Raw genomic sequence first — 20,327 nt, 5'->3', positions numbered from 1 at the left:
TCCCTAGAATTAATTTTTAGCTAATTCACTAAAGGAAGTGTGGTAAATCAAATTAATTAAACTTGAATTAACTAGGTAAGGAATTAAATGAAGAAGTCAGAAGAAAGGAAGTTGATAAGAGAACCATAAAACAGAGTAGCATCTAGGAATCAGACACAGGGGACAATATTTGACATGGACAGCTGCCCAGTTAGTTCTGCTTTCTCTGTTTTTCCTGTATCAAGGACTCAGACACTGTATTAGCCAAGTTCTCTGGTCACAGAGAACATAAGGGTGGGACATTTGTTAACAAGCAGCCAGAAGTCAGATGGAAAATCTACTGCACACTTCTGGCAGCCTTAGTGATAGGCAGGTATCAAACTCTGTGCAGACTCAAGGCCCCAAGGCTGGTAAATGCAGGTGCCCCAACCCTTGCAGAAGCAAGCCACTCTGCTCTGCTGTGGCCCTTTTCCATGCTGTGCAGAGATGGCTGGGGGCAAAATTAGAGGACACTGAAAACTTATATTCACATCCTAACAGAAGCTGTAACAGTACAGGATTTACAGGGTAAAATGCAGCTGCTGCTCCCTGGATGGAATGCTGTTGGTGTGCTCCAAGCCTGCTCCAGGATGGTTCCCCACAGACACAACCTGCAGTCACAGCCCCTGCTGAGGGGATGGAACAGAGGGTGGAGCAGAGTGGGAACACCACGGCCAAGCTCCCTTGGAGTCCTGGCAGGGAGGGGATCTCCATGGTGCTGTGCAGCTGATAAACTGCACAGGGCCTGTCAGCCACGGGAGATAGGAGCTGTCTTGTGGCTGAGCCAGGAATGGGGTGAAATCACCCTCCTTGGGTGAGCTTGGTTCACCATAACATAACTGTGCTAACACACATCCCCTTCCCAAAGCCACCCTCCTTGGGTGAGCTGGGTTCACCATAACACAATTGTATTAACACACATCCCCTTCCCAAAATCCCCCTCCTTGAATGAGTTTTTTTAACTACAACACAATTGCACTAACACACATCCCCTTCCCAAAATCCCCACCCCAGAGTGTGACCACCCCTCACAGGGCACGTGCTCTGTGCTTTACTGACTACACCTGAGCAAAGTGAGAGAATTTTACACCAATCAGTAACAAAGTCATGTATGACTAAGAGTCACTCGAGCTCCACCTAAAGAAATAGCACAAAAGTAAGCTGAGAATAGGAGTGAGTTAGGGAAGACTCCATTATAACTACTGGGATCAGTCACCAGGCTGAACTCATCTTCTTCCCCTGTGGGTAAGAAATGTACTCTACACACTGGATACTTTTACTGGGAATTAGAGCTTCTCTGAATTGCTTTGAATATGTTTTTGCAGTCAGATACTTTCACTGGCAGTCAGTCCCTGAATCTTAACCTGTCACAATTTTATATTTATAAGGAATGTTACTCCATGAACTGTCAGTTTAAGTCCTTCCCAGGCACTGGCAGTCACCAGCAACAGGGAACATAACCAAATAAAATGGAAGACCTGCTGAGTGGTTTCCCTTATGCTGCTGGCATACTACCCTGAATAAGGCAGTTGAACTGACCCAGCAGGACTGCCTAATGAAGGGTCCCCCTAACAGGACACTGACAGACTGGTTGGGCACAAGGGTTTTGCTTTTCCTGGGTGCTGACAGAAAACTCAGAGGGTTCAGGAAATCTTTTTCCATGATACATGCTGATACCACCACCAAGCCCATGCATTGTGGCATTGCTGCACTGCAGCAGCACGCCCCAAGACTGCCAGTGCGTCAAACAACCCAGCAAGTGTCAGAGCATGGGGGAAAGACCTACTTGTTCCAGTGACTCTTGGAGTTCTTGTAGAGTGCTGGGAACATGATTGGGAGGATTTTGGCTGCATTATCGCTGATCAGACTCATGATATATTCATTGTTCCAGTAGTACAGCGCTCGCTCTGCCACCTGCAGCAAGAGACAAAGGCATCCTTGAAGAGGCTCCTTCCAGGAAGTCCTGTGGTGCCACCACCCAGCCAAGGAGCCCACATGCTTCCCCACAGCACAGGGCTGACCTTCATGAGCTTCTCTGAGGCCACCCATCCTTCCTTTGCCTTAGCCTCTGCCAGACACTTCTCATTTTTCTGGGACAAACCTCATGCTCTTGAACAGACAAGTCAATACACCCATGATTCCAACACTCTTTGCACAACACTTAGGGACAGCAATGTCATCTACTACAGGTCCCAATTCAGGTCAGCTCCAAGCCTTCTTCATTTCCTCAGCCTGTCCTCTGTAAAGTTCCACTCCTCCCTGGCTTTCCCACAACAGAGTCTCTCAGGGCTTTGAAGCATGCTTCAGTCACCAGTCCCACAATTCAACTCCCTGATTTAGTAAAGGTGAAAATATGGAAAATTTTGGGGCAGCCATCCTGCTCTAACAAGACAAACAAGTCAAGCAAGTTTCCGCACAGGGACAGACAATGCAGGCTAATTTCTGCATTTAGTGCCAGCTTGAGAATGGTTTAAAAACCTAGAAAAAGAGACATCCAGACTCAGTTTTGCCTTTCAGATAATGCAGAACTTGCTATATCCCCTTAATATTCCACAGAAGTAAATTAAATGAAACTCATTTTGTGTCCACTTACCTAGCTTTGGTTTTCAAGATCTGGTTAAGCTTTTTTCTGCTAGATTACCACACAATCCACTCAGAGAAAACTCATTCCCACCAAGGTGCTCAGACTCACCAAGAAGTCAATTCCTAATTTTGCTCTTCAGACAAGCTGCAGACTGTTCAGCCTGACTGTATGGGACACCTTTGGGGTTAATTCTCTTAGGCTCTAAAGTGTTTGCACCTTCTCCAGGTTTCTCAGCATTGTTCTTCAGAGTTTGGCAGCAGATGAGGGCTGCTATCAAGTACAGGATGTCTCTCCTCCAGCCTTTACCCTACTTAATTCCAGCTCCTTAGTTCCTTTTGGTAGCTGCCTCCACACCCAAAGGTCACATTAGTCCTTTGGTTCCCCACCACCACACCAGGAATCCATGTCCAGCTGGTTTCCATCATGCTCCCCTAGACCTTTACACAAAACTCATTTTTTACATACATGTGTGACCTAGACTGACCTTATTTTTGCCTTGTAAACACATGACTTTGTACCTCTCTATACCCAAAGACAAACTGAAGCCAGCCTGCCTCACTGTGCACTCAGTCTCACTGCGAGATGGTTGAGTCATTTCTTCTTTAACACTCCACCTAAACCTAGCCCAACCATGTGTTTGACCAGCAAGCTCTCTCCTTCCTGGGCACTCTTCATGGCAGTTTAAAACTGCCACAAATGAGTGAAGAACACCTACTAGGAGCTACTAGCAGGTCCCACCACCTTGTACATTTTAAACCAACCACAGAGATGATATTAGCCAGCTACTACAACCAGTTTCCCTTCAGTGGAAACAAAGAAGAAACAGATTCCAGTACACCTCACTCTTTACTACCTGTGCCAGAATAAAACAAAGGACTTTCCCAGCACAGTGTCTTTGGCTGGCCTCTCTCCAACACTGCAGAGTGCTCAGTTTTACTTCAGCAGGGTGACCCTGGATGGATGTCCTCTGTCCTTGCTAGGCAGAACAGGAGGTGGCAGAGCACCTGTGCTGCAGCCCCAGCCTCTGCAGTACCCAGTGCTGAGCAGCACAGAGCAGCAGGAGAGACTGCACAGATCTGCTCTGTGCTCTCTTTGGATGGGCTCAGGCTGTGGTTGTGCTGAGGGCTCACTGCTTCCCACCAGGTGTCACACCAATACCTGCCCTGGTCACAACTCCACATGCCCAAAACTGTGGTGCCACCCTCACATGCCAAGTGGGTTACAAGTCAATGCTCCATCTCCTCCCTGAACTGCAACCTACCTGGAAGTGTGGGCTGGAGACACATTTGGCCAACTGCCTGAACAAGGGCTCCATAACTTTCACAAACTCAGATGGCTCAATCACATCCAGGATCTCCTCCAGCTCATTTAAGAACATCACCTCTTTGGGACTGTGAGTTTTTGGCCAGAACTTCAGCAAGCCCACAATCACCTGAGTGGGAAGAGTACAGAGACAGTTAGAGGCTCTAAGTCAACACCAGCTGCAAAATAAATTTTTAAGTATCTGGTCACAACAGCAAGAGGGGAGGAAGTAAGAGAATAGAGTTTCTCAGTGAGTCAGGGTGGGTGATGAGTGAAGAAAGAAGACAAAAGCCCAAATTCTGCAAAGTTACACTCATGGGGCAGCTCTTCCTAGGCTGCTATGATTTATTACAAGCACAAAGTTTACAATAATTTCTTATCCCCCACCACAGCTTAGCACAGAAGGGTGAAATTGGAGTGGGCAGCAGTGGGCAGACAGTGCAAAGTAACCACAGAAGTTCAACTAATCAAACTGGAAATGCTATAGAGAAGGTCTCTGAAGGGTCATTATTCAAAACACTGCAGAGCTTGAATACTGTCTGCACTGAATAAATAAAGCAATGGATGGGTTTGGGACAAGGAAGGGAAATATTGCTTCACACAAAAGTAACTGGATTATGGAACTCATTCTTGCAAGACTTTGTAGAGATTCAAAGTTGAAGCAGACTCCAGAATGGAACAGACAAGTTCATGGAGTTTTCACCTAATGGTTATAATTAAATATAACAATGCAGATGCAACTTCTGGCTGAGTAAAACCATTGCTTACAAGAATAGGGAAGGACTATATCTCACTAGATTTAATTTTTTTATTTTTAATACTGCTTCTTCTCCTACCCATCTGCTTCTAGACACTGCAAAGGCAGGATCCAAGATGCTGCAGACCTTCCCCTCTTGAAAGAAGGGATGCTTACTCTGTGGACACCAGAGGCACACACAGCTGAGCTACCCTTTCAAACCTCTGCACTTCAGCTACCTGATCCTGAAGTTGGCACTTGAGAGGAAGTTCAGAGCAGCAGAGGGTCAGGAGTGGGCATTGCAACACAGGATTAGATATATCTGAGCATTATGTTTCTGCCAACTCAAGGCTTCAGAAACCAGCAGTCCATTATTCTCCATGTTTGTCATTATTCATGTCTGCCATTCAGGCAAGAGTTGGCCTCAATGACTCAGAAGTCATTTCACCTACAAACTAAGGTGTCTGGAGTCTGTGTTTGCTATTCCTGAGCATTTCTGAGGCCTTGTTCACCTGACTGCTGTTGAGACAAGAGCTACCACGTCAAGCCTTGCTGAGCAAGCTTCTGGGGGGCCATTTGAGGCAAGTGTGGACCCAGGGAGTGATCTGGCCTCCTTCCAGCTGGTAACATCTCCCTGTGCATTCAGATTTGCTGATGCATAAGCCCTGTAATTCTTCCAGCCTTCAGTAACACCAGGGGGCTCTATTCAAAACCTTCACAAGCAAGATGCTTCAACAGAACCCAAGTTGTGGCACTACAGTCCTGGTTGAAACACAACACACACTGAAGGTAGTGAAATTGGGTTATTCCACTGTTTTCCACCTGGGCCCGGTACCAGGGGCCACTGAACAGTTATCCAGAAAAAAGTGATGAGCTACAGAGCTTTACTGTCTGAATAAGCTGCAAAGTGAAATATTGACAGATTTCTATTCCTCTCTTCTCCCTCAACCTTTGAGGTGCTTTGGCAGGAGGCTGTAGCACTGGATGTCAGCCACAGGAAGTACTCAGCACAGTCAGGAAGCTACTTGAAGTGGTTTGTTTCAGAGCAGGCTTCTGGGAACATAGGAAATGGAGGAGCCAGGTTTAAAGGAAAAGCTAGGAGATCTGTTTCAGCACTGCTGGTGTCAGAGCTGTGGAGCCAGAAAGATGACAGCAGCTGACCAGCTTCTACCCAGCACAGGCAGGCTCACCATGAGCACACACATTTGAGCCAGGGAACAGAACGACCTCAGCCAGCATTACTCATTAAAGCACTCACACTTTTGGTGCTCCCTGCTACACTGACAGAAGTGTGTGTTCTCTGCCCATCTGCTGTTTTGAGCCTGTGAAACTCAGCTCTGTAGAAGACATTTCCTGGCCTGCAGTGGGTGGAGAAACACTTGTCTCCTTCTTGCACCCTCTGCCAAGCTGGCATTCAGCCTGGTTAACACTGCAGGTTTGTGCAGACAGTAACTAGAATATGTGAGGTCACCACTTACACTGCTCACATTTTAGAACCTGCTGTTTCCCAGCACCATTTCCTGAAGGTAAATGTGTCTACAATGTCACTTACCTCTACAAAAGTAGCAAATTGATGCTAAAGCTGGAAGGAGAATACTTTCACGAAGGAACAGTGGCATTCCTAAGTAGATGCTGTGCCCCAGGTTCCTAACTTCATCCCCACAGTTCTGCAGCCAACTCCAGCAGTCTGGAGGAACTCTTACTATTTCAGGGCCCCCACAAGCTCTGGTTCCATCAGATGGTCATGTATTTTGTCTCTGCAGTATCCCTCATTAGCCAGAAGCTCTGCCCTGGAAGAACAGCTTGGTATCCTGTTCCTTCTGCTACACCAAGATCTGAACACAGAGGAAGATTGCAGCCCACCTTCCTGAAGCTTGCAGGAGAGAATGCTAAAGGCTTGCACATGAGCAGTACAGCCCCTTCTACCCGCAGGGAGCCAGGCAAACCCAGCAAACAATACCAGTGAATCCCAGCCTCCTTACAGCAAGGGTGAAAAAGGGCTGCTCTAAGGAAGCTGTGAAGCTTTTTGGGACTTGACTGTCACACAGAAGTGAAGCAAGATTACTCACTGGCTCTGTCAAGCTGCTGTCTTTCTCCAAGAACTGTACAACACAGTATGCCAGCTGCAGGAAAAAAACATGGCAAGATTAGAGCTTCCTCAAGTGCACCCAAGTGCTACCATACCACCTCCTAGGCTGGCAGTAACACCATGCCCATTATGTTGCAGCTCTAAACAAATCCAGTTTACTGATGGCAAGTGAAGACTTTAAGACCAAGCAGGCAGGGCCTGAGCTCAGGACATTTGTGCAATTCAAAGGACAAAACTTCAGTCACCCAGAACAGTCCACAGCCAATACATTCAGATAGATGAAAGCACAGCTGCACACAATGGGAAGAACAAACCTGACTGACACAAAGCCCTGCCCCACAGAAACAGGGCTGAGAGAACAGACATCTCTACTTAGTACCCATATTTTTTCACTTCCTATCCCAAGTTCTCATCTTCTCTATTTTTCTGTTATGTACTCAAAATTGGAAAAAATTAATTTCTAAACCAATCTAGCAGACTAGCAAGCCAACTTCTCCACATACCTCAGTGGTGACTAATAGCTGATACACCACATGCACAGGCTGATGACTGCAGCTAGGAAATTTACCTCTCTGCTTTCAGCAGGCCCCCAATATTTCACAAGCTTCCAGCACAGGAAGACAAAGCAAGCCACAGCATTGAGACACTGGGAAATGTCAGAATACTCTCCATAATCCAGTGGCACAGGCCCAGACAGCACAAGAATGGAATAACCACTATAGTATGGGACAGAGCCCAGAACATCTCACAGCAAAAACTTTTACAATGTGGCCTGGTGGATAGCTATAAACAATTAGCTTTTAAACTAATATAAACATATAGAGCAATTAACAGCTATAAGCTCTTGCAAAATCCCAATCTGCCCTTGAACTTGAAGCACTTCTCACCTGTGGATGGTACACACTGAGAGACTTCACTTTGTGCAGTGGTAACAGGACTCTGATGAGGAACATCTTGTGCTCTTCCTTCAGAGGCAAAGCAAACCCATTGATTATGCTGAGAAGAAACAAGAGTATTATTCAAATTTTGACCCAGCAGAAATACAGTGCCTCTCACCAGCCCCTTGAGGAAGCACCCCCCAAAAGTGTGGTCAGTGCACCCCAGCCTTCACACTGAGCTCAGTGATTGCTCTTGGCAGGCACCACAGGGAAATGCCTCTGATGGAGCCTGGGCTCTGCTCTGTCCCTGCCAGGCTCAGCCCCACACACACTCAGGCAGAACCTCTGGGGAAGGCCAGCACCGTAGGAGCTCAATGCTTGAGTCTTGTGTGTTCCAGACAACTTTTCATGAAAATCCTTTCCTTAGGATTTTGTCCTCCTGAGAAGCTGAGAGGCCTCAGGAACAACATGTAAACATTGATTATCTGCTGCTGTGGAATGCAACAGGTGCATCTGTGATTGGTCTCATGTGGATGTTTGGAATTAATGGCCAATCACAGCCCAGCTGGCTCAGGCTCTCTCTCTGAGCCACAAACCTTTGTTATCATTCCTTTCTATTCTTAGCTTAGCTAGCCCTCTGAGATGAAACCTTTTCTTCTATTCTTTTAGTATAGTTTTAATGTAATATATATCATAAAATAATAAATCAGCCTTCTGGAACATGGAGTCAGATCTCTGTCTCTTCCTCCAACATAAGACCCCTGTGAACACTCTCACATTTGTGCATTACAGAACAGGAGGGTGGCAGCACAAGAGGGCCACAAACAGAAGGGAAGCTGAAACCTGGGAGAGGAGAAGGCTGCCCATTGCTAGGGCTTCTCAGAGCTGTGAGGAGCTCTGCTCTCTCACTGCCTGCTGAGGCAAGACAGCAAGTGTGACTGGACTCAATAAAGAACAGGAGACAGATCTGGGGAGGAGAAGGCTACCACTGTATGTATCAGCACACTGGGGAGTACTTCATGCTCTGTCAGACATTCTCTGCAAGAGGTGCCTCCTGCAAGGACTGCTGAAGAAAGGCACTGCCTTTTCACACAGCACACTGGGCTGGAGGCCACTCTCACTATGGGCCCTCTGGGACTCCCAAAAGTGCCCTTACCTTCCCAGGATCTCCAGTAGCTCTGCAATCCCATTGTGGTGTTCTGTTTCATAGATGAACCTGAAGAGAAGGATGAGAAGTCATTGCCAAATGCTGGATACAGTTCGATAAGCAAGAGGAAGGAAAAATGCTGGAGACAGGGAGTCTACATGGTAGTAAGAAAGACCTCACCTGTAAAATATATTATTGATCTGCCTCCTCACATATGCTCTCAGGCCCAGGAACTTCCCATAGATCCTGTGCAGAATAGTTTTTAGGAAATCTCTTTCTCTGGGGTCTTCACTGTCAAAGAGATCCAGCAGCTGTGGGGAGAGAAATTCAGTGAGTGCCTGCACACTGCCTGTCTGGGCAAAGCTAGCAGCAGCACTGGGCACTGCTCCTGCTTGGCAAAAACAGCTCCTTCAGCTGAGTGATGCCTTCAGCACCCAGAGCACAGGGTCATTTCCCTGAAAAATGTCACCTCCTAGTCACAAGGTGCAACCATCATCATTTCTTTCACCTTCAGAAGCACAGTGATGGCCTGCACATTCTACAGAGCTGCACATCCCCAGATTTCCCCTGCAAGGCCCCTGTGCCCTCCTCCACCTGTACAATGAGTTATGAGTTCCAGTGACTACAGCTCACACAGTCTTGCCCTGCACAGAAAATTCTGTCTGCTCATTCAGGACAAATAAAGAAAAGTCACAGCATCAAGCACCAAAATCTGCTGCAGCTCCTGCATAAAGGTGGTGCACAGTGGCAGGGGCAGCAATTACTTACAGATAGCACAAACTTCTGGTCAATGTATTTCTTGGCTACATTTGGTTGAAAGTCAGGTGACTCCAGGAACCTGAGGAAGAACTCGTACACCAGCTGTTGGGGGAAAAGGAGAGATTACTTAGAAATCTCCCTGTCCTCTCACCAGTGTTTACTCACATTTTATGTTTTCCTTCTCCTTATGGATTCAGGGAAAGGCTGGGAAGCCCAAACAGGAGCATAAAAGCCAGTGTTTCCTTACCCAGTGGGATCAACTCAGCTGCCCTTGCTTTAATGGGCAAGAGTCTCTGATGGCAAAAAGCTGCACAAATCTGCCTGAGATGTCATCACCTCAGGTCTCCCAAAGATAACACCCACCTCCTCAGATTAACACATTAGGCCTGGGAAACTCTTCTCACATCTTCATCCCTACAGAGATCAGAAATCTCCAGAGATGTCAAAGGCTCAGACTCACTGGATGCCCTTGAGATACGCCACGGAATCACAGAAGAGCAGAGAAATGAAACAGACCCCAGAAAAACATGCAGTGTCCTCTGCCTCCTGGGTCCTGACCCCAGAAAAACATGCAGTGTCCTCTGCCTCTTGGGTGCTGACTCAAGGTTGGCTTGGCCTCACTAAGCCAGGAGAGCTGCATGCTGTGTCCCACTTGGAAAACACAGGGCAGCTTGCTTTTAGAAGGTTGTCAGTGCTGAAACATCAACTTCTGGTCCTGCTGTTCTCTGAGAGGACTGAGTCCACTCTCATTTCTCCTAGCGGTCCTGAGGGGCCACTAGGCCAAACAAGATCAATGCATCTGAAAGGTCTGACTTTGGAATTGAAGGAATGATAGGACCATGCATCTACAGGTAGGGCCTGGCTGCCAAGGACAGTAGTAAAGAAAAAACTGAGGTGCTGACCAAAAAGCTCAGCATTCAGTTGCCAGAAATCCATGCTGGCTGCTGCTGACTCAATTCTGAGAAACAAATGCTGCCTAGCATTCACAGCACTCTGGTGCTGAGGAGACGCTATTTCCATCAATGCTCACATCCCTATGTCAACTGCAGCAGTGAGAAATGATTAACCACTGCTGCAGAATGACAGCTTATTTCTTCTCTGTATTTTCTGCTTCATTCTGCAGTACCTGCCTCTTTTTCTGCCTTTGTCTGCTTGACAACACATCCCTGTGCCAGTGCCTCGAGCTTTCCTCCTGACTTCCACTGCTGAGCTCTGCTGAACCACGCTCACTTGTCACTTTCCTAACCCTTTTTATCTAGTCTGTCTAAAGCCATCTGCAGGAGAATGTTGCACAGAGGCATCACCCAGTTCCCAGGACACCCTTGCTTCCTGCACTACCTAAGAGCCACCTCTGACCCCTGGGTGGCAGGCCTGGTCTTTCCTCAGCAACCCTTGCAGGCTGGTGAAGCAGCAGTGGCAGGGCTGGCAGCCTCTACATAGACTCTTAACTTCTGGGAGATAAATTCACCAGATTTACATCCCCCACTGCTCCTCACCTGAAGGTGTGGCCAGGCAGCCTCTAATGTAGGCTCATCTTCTTCAGGGTCAAATTCTGCTCCTGTGGGATTGGACGATGGTGGGAGTGTCCGGAAGAGGTTCACTGAAAACTGAGGTGAGTGAAAAAGTTGCATGAATGACACTGTGACACCTCATGATGGTCCTCCATAGAGCAAATCCTTCACTGCAGTGTGATTTGTCCCAGATGTGCCCATAGGCTGATCCCTTCCTGCAGGCTGCAGGGCTACACTCTGCACAAGTGCAGTCTGTGCCAGAGACAAGAGATGCCACCTCTCCCCACAGCAAGCACTGTCACTACCACCACCCCCACACACACTTCTCTTCCTGGAGGTGGGGAGACAAGGAATGGCTAGGACTGGGGTCACACTCCTCTCTGACAAATCCCCATCCCCTCCTCCTCCCACACTTCCCTGTTTCTTTGGCACAAAAGCCACACAAACACTGGCTCTGTGCCCTACCATGATGACAGCTTCAGGGTAGATGGCCTCGGTGACAACATCTCGGTTGTGTGTGATGTACTCCACCATCTCATTGAGACCTGCTCGCTTCACCTCCTTGAACTTCAGGTCACTGAGGGGGTCAGAGATGAAGTCAAAAAGAACGCAGCACTGCCGCAGCTTCTGGATGAAAAGCTCTTCTCGTTCGTGGGGAGGAGCATCTGTCAGAGAAAGCAGGGACATCTGTCCTTGCAGACAGGCACCTCACATTCCTGCTTTACCCAGGTAGCACTGTGCTTTGCTCCCCCTGTGGCTTCCCCCTCCCCTGTCACACTGTCCTTGAACTGAGGCACTGTTATCCCTGCTATGGACATGGGACAAGGGAGGCAGAGAAATCCCATGAGGGGATTTCAAACGTGGCAGCAGTTTCTAACCTGATAAGCATTGATCTCTTCTGTGTACAAAGTACACTGAAAAAGGAGAGCAGTGGTAACCATGTCCTGCAGCCCAGAGACACAAAGGGAGCTGAGCAGCACATGCTGTAGCCTAACCCTCCTGCCAGAAAACAGGGCCAGGATGGCAGGAGTTGTACATTAACAAATTCTCTTTTTGATACAACTGGAAACTACACACTGCCTCGGCCCTCCCCAAAGGCTTGTCTGTGTCTGTGAGCAGCACCAAGAAATGGCTCTGCCTCAATGACTGCTGAAAATGCTTTCTCCTTGTCCATACTCATGTTTAATTGCAATATAATGTACACTAAGTGCTAATACCAAGCTGCCCTAATGTGAACAGGTTCAATTGCACTATCATAATTTGCAATGGAAATACAATGAGGAGGAAGCCTGGTCGTTCCCCAGGAATGGGTGGATGTAGGAACCAAGCACAGCCTGCACCAAGGTCTCTGCACTTTACCACCTTCCTGCACAACCTGCTGAAGAATCTGAGCCAATCCTCAGTACAGAGAAGCAGGTTTAAATACCTCAACTGGGAAGGTAAGTATGAAGTCTGCATTGAGAATACTCTGATTATTTTAGACCATCCATGGATTCTCTATGTGCTAACAAGCCAAGCACCTTTCCATGTAACTAGTTGGAGAAACTGCAGCTTGCCAGGCAGGTCACTTCCACCCCACTGCCTGTTTACCTTTGAGGGCTGGGAGCTTTTGCAGCTCGCGGTTTTTGCTCAGGTTGAAGCGGGAAGAGCTGTGCCGGCGCTCCTTCTTCACAATCTGGGGTCCCCCTGAGTACTTGATTTTGTTCAGCTGGGTTGGGGGGGGAGCGCTGTTGCTGGGCCGCTTGTTTGAGGTTGGCTGCTGCTGTGGCTGCTGCTGGGCCTGCTGAGGCTGCTGCTGAGGCTGCTGGGCCTGGTGAGGGAGGAAAAGACAACTCAGAAGCTTTTAGCTACAAGCCTCATAAGCAGATGCCCACCAGCATCTTCCTGGAATGAAGAAACCTGGCAGGTTTTTCACTGTTGTACTTGCAGTTGAGGGCATCTCACCAGTTCTAGAGCTGCTGGTTGCCTTTGCAGCATACCTGCAAAGTAAACATCAGTTTTACTCATGTCTGTAAGGTGCCACAAAGAACACTGGAGCCTCTCAGCACAGCCAGTGCTATGGATGTGGAAAGCAAAGTCACATCTTGTGACAAATTACATGGAGCAGAAATAAGAACTTTCTGTACTCCAAACAGAAATTTCAGCGTGCTGCTGTCCCTGCAGCACTCTGTACAACACACACAAGCAAGTTTAGAAAAGCAGCAATTTGCTTCCTTGTCCCTGTGCAGGGAATCACTTGTGAAAAAGCAAAGCATGTAGTACGGAGCAGACATAAAGGCCTTGGAAAGGCAATAGCGAAGACCACGGCAATCATTGCTGCACTCATGGTCCAGGAGCACCTATAAACCACATGGATCATGCACACAAACATACAGAACCTTAGATCCCAGCCTGTGGGCTCTGCCAGCCCATCCTGGCTGCTCTCTCCCATCTCTGCCTCACTGCTGTCTGGACTTCTGCAGAGGGGCTTTTCCCACATCTCTCCTTTCAGCCACACAAACTCTCTGCCTGCATTCTCCTCTCCCACTGCACTACCAGAGGCACTTTCTCATGTTTAGCATGTGACCAGAAACTCAAGCCAGTGTTTGCTCAGTTCAGCTCTCTTCTGACCTTGCTCAAGCTCTCTTGGTTCAAGTCCCACTTGGACCATAATGACTCAATAACTGACCCTTTAATTTCACACTGACCCAACCTGTGGAAAACTCAGACAAAAGAGGGCAACATCCTGCCAGGAAGCAGAGAGAGGGATTAGCTGGAACCAGCACCCAGCCTGCCCTGGCTGTGCTGCATGAGCCACCTCCTTCCTGCTGCTACATGAAGCCAAGGAGCTGCAGCACGAACCTGTTTAGGACACAGCAAGAACAGCACAATGGATGGGGAGCAGAGGTGAGTGGAATTCTTGGACATCACCTCCTTCTTTCCCCATAATTCTCATAGAGCCCAGTGGTAGGAGTGCAGACCTCACCAGGACAGTGAGCAGCAGGGTTTTAGGGGAGTGCAGGAGCTCAGCAGAGCTTGCCACCCTCCAGATGTCCAGTCTCTTCCTGGCTGAGCTGCAGCTACTCAGAACACTCCTTTCCCTGGTTTCCAAAGAGGTGCAGCACAGCACTGCAGTGCAAGAGCAAGAGTTACTGTACCTGCAGCACGTGGGAAGGCAGCAAGGTAGGAACAGGGAAAGTTGTCCACAAGGAGATGCTGCTCTACAGATTGGGATCTTTAGAGCAAGTGTAAAGACTCCTCATGGACAACAGGGCCCAAGGCAAAACATCCTTTTTTTTTTTTTTTTTGCCAAGCCATTACTTTGAATGAGAAATCAGAAAAAATTTTAGTTCTGGTCTGGCTCTGTTTGAAGGAAATCTTGAGTGGTTCTGTTTCAAGCTCAGCTCCAAGCCAAGCTGGGGGGAAGACAACAAGATTTGAACTCTCTACAGTTTACATTTGTTTCAATTCCCTTCACAGAGCAGTGCTGTCCCATGATGAGAGGAGGGAGCCAGATGAGCTTGTGATAAAAGCTGCAGTGTCTGCCAAACAAAGCAGGCCCAGACTACAAACTGGAGGCAACTCATCCTAAAGAGTAGGCTATGATCAGTTAAGCCAGGACAAAGCCTTGCTGGCCAGCCCCCAAGACTGAAAAGTTCACTCCTCACCCTGAATATTTGGCTATCAGGGCAGTGTGAGCCACTCAAAATATTGTCCAGATGCCTTTGGGAATCCTCACCTCTGCATCACTCTCCTTCCACAGGGAAGAAGGGAAAAAATCTGAATGCTGAGCCACCACAGAGCAAAGATGGTAGAGAGAGAAACTCTCTGCACTGGTGGCCTCCCAGGTAACACTGAAGGAAGCAGGACACATGGGCCCTCCTAGCTGATAGGACATGTCTGTGTACTCCTCATCCACCCAAAAACCCCACAGGCAAATGCTCAGAGCATGGTGTGGTTACTGCATGTGAACAGGCTGCATCAGGGGGCTGGAAAAGTCCACCAGTCTCCAACATCTTGCACAAAGAGAGACAAACCATAGTTTCAGGTTTAGCTGCCAGCTATTTAAGAAACAGCCATGTACATGCAGAAGTCCCACAGCTGAGATTGCTAGGGAAAACCTGATGGCTGGAGAGGTTGGGTACACTCATATGCTGCAGAGTTTATGATGGGCTGCTTGTACAGGCACTTTCTGGGATCAAGTTGAATCCCTGCTTTCAGGAGGTGCTTCCTGTGGCAGGCCTGCTGTCCTGCTGCATTCAACACCTCCTACCTTGGCCACATGAATCAGTAGAGGCTTATTTTAAGTTTCCTAACACTTTCTTCCCTGAAGTTTCCATCCCTGAAAACACAGCAGACTACTGAACCTGAAAGCTTTTCTCTTCATGTACAGACTCTCTTTCCCTAACACCAACACCAGCTCCATGGCTGCAGGCACCTCCCTCCCTGAGCAGGCTCAGCCTCTCCTGACAAGCAGGGCTCACACACTGTGACAAAGCCAACAGCCTGGGGGACACTGTTTGCTGAGCCTGTTACACTGAAGTGACCAGAGAATAGCACAAGGTGTTTGCACCAAGCACAGTGGGGTAGCCCCACTTTCCCCACTGCAGTGGAGCAGCTCTTTGTGCAAACAGGACATGAAATTTAGGGGTTTCATTTCATTCACCCCTAAATGAAACTTAATTAGAACTCCTGCACACAATCTCCCTGCCTCCAGAGCACTTCCTCCCTGCTGGTTCCCACCACCTCTCCTCCCAGTTAGGAACTTGCCTGCACAAGCCAATGAGCCCCAGGCCCTGAGCTTGCTCTGTGCCATTCCTCCTCACCCCAGAGAGCAGAGATCCTGTTCCCCCAGCCCCACTGAGCTGTGCTGGCTCCTCCTGCTCTCCCCCAGCCGTGCATGACCTCACCTCTGCAGGCACTCCTGCTGCAGCTGGGTGCATCGCCACTCGGGAAGCCCTTTCTGCCTCACTGCTCCCTTGAGCATCCCCTGCTTGCTAAGCTTCCCAGCCCAGATCTGCTCTCAGCTCCTCCTCCTCAGATGACTCTTCCCTTCCCATCCCTCAAGTCAGTACCTGCTCTCTTTGTCTGCTGTTACACAGCTTCCCTATTAAAATGAGGCTCTGTGCCTCAGAAGTAGCACGAACACACTGTAATGCCTGGCTCTGAATAATGAACTCCAGGTACTGCAGTAACAAGCCCCATGGAGATATGTGCAAAACATGAAAATACAGCAGCTCACTGAAAAGGCACAGCCTCTCCCAGAGCTGCAAATCTCATCAGCAAGGCTCCAAGCTGCCCTCGAGGCTGCAGAGCAACTCCCATCTTTACTGCTGCTAATGCCTGCTCCCACTTCCAGGTCATTAACTCTTTTTCCCCACCCAGCTGCCTCTCCCAGTCTTTCTGGCCAGGAGGAGTAACTCTTTCTCATCCTCTCATTCAATGCTGCCTTGGTCTCTGACATTATTTATTTTTTCTCCTTAAATAGCTACCCAGAAATTCTCTGCATTCACATACTCATCATGCTCCAGAGGGACTGAATTAAACATACCTTTCATTTCCCACTCCCTGCTCTCATGTTTTACTCCACTGCTCCTTGTCTCTCCCACAGCAAACTGCCCCCACAAAGCCAGGGGCTGTGTTGGCTATTCACATCAGAGAGATGCTCATCTTGGAGTAAAACTGAGAGCACTGCAGTACCCCTGGACTTAAGAGAGAATCCAACACTCCCCTTCCCTCGTGGATGTGCCTGCTTTTCAACGTATCTGCCCTTCCAGATCAGCTCCTTTGCTGCACAGAACAAAGCACTTTGCTTAGGGGGCTCTGGACTGGCTCCTACCCTCTTCACCTCCCTCCACACAGATCCCCACAGGAGCTCTTTGTCCACTGCATTTGCCCAGATCCATCAAAACAGAGCTGCTCTGCAACAAGCTTTACTCATCCCACCAGCTAGACAAGTTGCCTGCAAAACAAATCATAACTTTCTGGTACCAGGATAAATTAAAGTTGATTCTTTTCCCTGCTCCATGGAGCATGGTGTGAGAGAGAAAAGCACAAACTGGAGGAGGGCTGCCCACATGGCTGCTCCCCTGCTGCAAGCCCATTAAACATCTACTGAGAGATGAAGAAAAAGGAAAGATTTTTTTTAGTGCACCCAATTTTCACCCTAGAACAGGCAACCAACCAAGCATAGCTCCACAGGAGAATTCACAGGGCATGAAACTCTCACAATGGCAGCAGAGGTATCCAGGCTGGGCTCAGCCCATCAACCCCACCAGACAACTCCACTCCCAGCATTTCACAAGTCAAACCACCTCATGCTTTTGACATAAGGAAGGAGTTTTGCTCCCAGCACACATTACCTAATTCCTCACCCATTGTGAAAGTCAAAATACCTTTCTGTGTTTCCTGAAGAGCAAGAAAATCGCATTCAAACTGGTATACATTTCTTCTTATCAAGCAAAGAGCTCTCTTCCATTCTGCAGCAGAGTACTCCAAAGAGAGGAAAGCACCAAGAAGGAACAAACTTCACTGCAGACTCAACAGGGAAAGGAAGAAGAGACCTGTGGCAGTACACACTGCAGAGGTGTCTCCTTTCTGCTCTGCTCTCTGTTCCTATGATCAAAGGAGAGGCAGCTTTCCATCTTAAAGGAGGGCTGGATTTTGTCTGGAGTATGAGGAAGTGGCTAGCTATGTTTTGTGGGAGGGAATTTTAGACACATCACTCCTAAGTTTCTCCTGCACCCAGGCAAATATTACATGTCATTTCAGGTCACAAAAGGGAGCCTGTCACCTGTGACATTCTTCCCTTCTTCTGAGTGACCTGCTTTGCTGGCTACCCATTGCAAGACCCAGACTTTCCTACACCTTTCCAGAGCTGTGAACTCAGCAAAGAGTTACACATAAATAAAAGGTAAGTCTGACCCATAATGCCAACACAGGAGCTCTCTCACTCCCTTGGAGTCTGCAGGCAGCTCTCCCACCAAGCTGTTTTCAGCTGCATACACAGAATAAAACAGATAGAGGCAAAGGCCAGGATGGAGGAGCTACAAAACTGCTGCCTGCTCCAAAGCACACAATGTAAGAATGATTCCTTGCTGGCCACATGGCAGGTCAGGCATGAGCACAAAACTGAGAGAATAAAACAGATAGAGGCAAAGGCCAGGATGGAGGAGCTACAAAACTGCTGCCTGCTCCAAAGCACACAATGTAAGAATGATTCCTTGCTGGCCACATGGCAGGTCAGGCATGAGCACAAAACTGAGTTGCTTGTACTGGGTTTATTTTCTGAGGCTCTGCAATGCAGATCTGTGCTTTGGAGTAGACTCTAAAACAACATTGACTAAAGCCATGCCACTGTACTACACATTTCTTCCTAGTCTTGATTGGCCCTACATCTCTCCCATGCCCAACCCTCCAAATGACAAGTGCAATGTGTCCCAGACAAGAACAGAGCACACAAGCTTCTATGGATGTAGAAGTGGCACAGCTTGTTTGCCAAACAGCAGCATTAAAATAAATAAACCACACATACATGCATGCTTATAACATTCTTCTGGGACGATTCTCAAATTCCACAACCACTGCCTGAATGGCAAACTCAGGACTACCAGAAAAGTTCCACTGAACACAACTTTGTGCTAACTCTAAGGACAGCTTATCATACTATCATATTCTGCTGAGGCCATTCGAATGTATCTACCCTGGCAACATCCAAACTGAGAGTGAGACTGCACATCTGGGAATACAGACTGTGCCTTCTTGTGAGGAACGCTGCATTCAGCAACAAGGCTGTTATACCAAAGGAGAGCCATTTAATCTCTAGCAGTTCATTCTTTCAAGTGTTCCTATCCATTACTTCCTAATCTCACTCCTCCAGAAAACGCCTCAGAAGAACAGATCTTTTCCCATTGCTTCTTACTACTCTCCCACTCTGACACAAAGTGACAACAGAGTTGATGGCACTTTGCTCTGACAGGAGCAAGGAGGCTGTTCCCATCTGCCAGGCTTCCACCTCCTTGATAATCATGGCATGTCTCTTTCTGCAGCCAACTTTGCCATGCCCTGCCCACCTCTGTGAGCACCACTTGCCCTCAGCTTTTTGCCAAATGTCTTTTTGCAGGTCTGTAGGGTATGAGACTCATCAGCTGGTCTCATCCATAGTCATTGTTCCCTTTGGGGCAATTTTCCTTCTCCGACTTCTTAAGATCCTGGTGACATGTGTTATCTGGTGGAACAGCTTGAAGCAGCTAAAATGAAAGATTTTATTCCTCCCCAAAGATTGCACATGCACACTGCTGTACCCAAGGTGAAAGCCTTACCTCTTCTGAATTCTCTGCCCCACCATCCTTCCCGCTACTGCTGCTGCTGCTGCTGCTGCCAGGCTTTGTGGTGCTTTTGGTAGACTTTGGAGATTCCTGAAAGGATGAGAATACAATCAGAGAAAACTCCACCTTGCCCAGAATGTCAGCATCTCTCTGCAGAGCTCAGGTGTGAGCAGCCACAGAGCACGCCCTGCTCCGGACATCCCCTCCCAGCCCTTTCTCCCATCCCGAGCGGCTCCCGCGGCGCTGGCGCCCAGGGCGAGACCAAGCTCCGAGCCAGGAGCGATGCTGGCATCTCCCGGCCCGGTCACCGCGGGCTGACCCCGCCGGGTGACAGGGCCCGGTGCCCACCCAGCCCTTCCGCGGGGCGCGGCCTCATCCGAGATATGCGGTGCCAGGACGCCCACAGCCCCGGCCCAGCCGCCCTGGGCGGCGGCAGAGGCGGATCGGGGCCCTCACCCCGCCGGCGGCGGGAGCAGCGGGGCCGGGGCATGGGTGCGGCCGTACCTCCCCCACCGGGAGCATCCCCGCGGCCGGCGGAGCGCGCAGGGCGGGCCGGGCCGGGCTCGCACGGAGGCACCGCCGGCCGCCCCTCGCACCCTCCCGCCCGCCTCCCCCGGGCCCGCGCGCGCCCCCGCCGCCCTCCTGCGCCACCCGACCCGCCCGCCGCGGGCGCGCGCCCGCGCCCCCGCCCCCTGCCGGCCACAGCCCCGTGCGCGCCCCCGCCCGAGGGCTGAGCCCAGGCAAGGCCGCGCCGGGGAGGGGCGGCGGGAGCGAGCCGTCGGCCGCCGCGCCGCGCGCGGGAGCTCCCCCGACGCCGCCGCCACCCCCGGGGCCGCACCTTCTCCTTCTTCAGCTTGTAGGGCATGGTGAGCGCCGGCCCCCAACCGCTCCGCGCCCGCCGCCGCCGCCGCCGCCTGCGCCCGGGCCCGGCCGCAGCGCCCCGCTCCCATTGGGCCAGGCGCGCCGGCCTGCCTAGCAACAGCCTCCGCCGCCGCCG

The 20,327-nt window shown here is 49.5% G+C and overlaps 1 protein-coding gene across 2 annotated transcripts in view; it reads right to left on the bottom strand.

Moving 5' to 3' along the window:
- PPP2R5D (protein phosphatase 2 regulatory subunit B'delta) overlaps positions 1-20,327 on the bottom strand; it is a 27,744-nt gene extending 7,417 nt beyond the window's left edge. The window contains exons 1-12 of one of the 2 annotated variants that reach the window (XM_005486755.4): positions 20,169-20,327; positions 19,325-19,420; positions 12,615-12,834; positions 11,490-11,689; positions 11,010-11,120; positions 9,523-9,615; positions 8,935-9,065; positions 8,764-8,823; positions 7,617-7,725; positions 6,710-6,763; positions 3,864-4,034; positions 1,805-1,932 (exon numbers count right to left, since the gene is read on the bottom strand). In XM_005486755.4, the coding sequence (XP_005486812.1) occupies positions 1,805-1,932; positions 3,864-4,034; positions 6,710-6,763; positions 7,617-7,725; positions 8,764-8,823; positions 8,935-9,065; positions 9,523-9,615; positions 11,010-11,120; positions 11,490-11,689; positions 12,615-12,834; positions 19,325-19,420; positions 20,169-20,195 (1,400 nt within the window). In that variant the 5' untranslated portion in view covers positions 20,196-20,327. The other variant, XM_014266882.3, reaches the window with a different exon arrangement.

The sequence above is a fragment of the Zonotrichia albicollis genome, chromosome 3 (genome assembly GCF_047830755.1).
Source record: "Zonotrichia albicollis isolate bZonAlb1 chromosome 3, bZonAlb1.hap1, whole genome shotgun sequence".
Taxonomy (NCBI): Eukaryota; Metazoa; Chordata; class Aves; order Passeriformes; family Passerellidae; genus Zonotrichia; species Zonotrichia albicollis.
The sequence above is the reverse complement of the archived record's forward strand: the minus strand, read 5'-3'. Positions and strand labels throughout refer to the sequence as shown.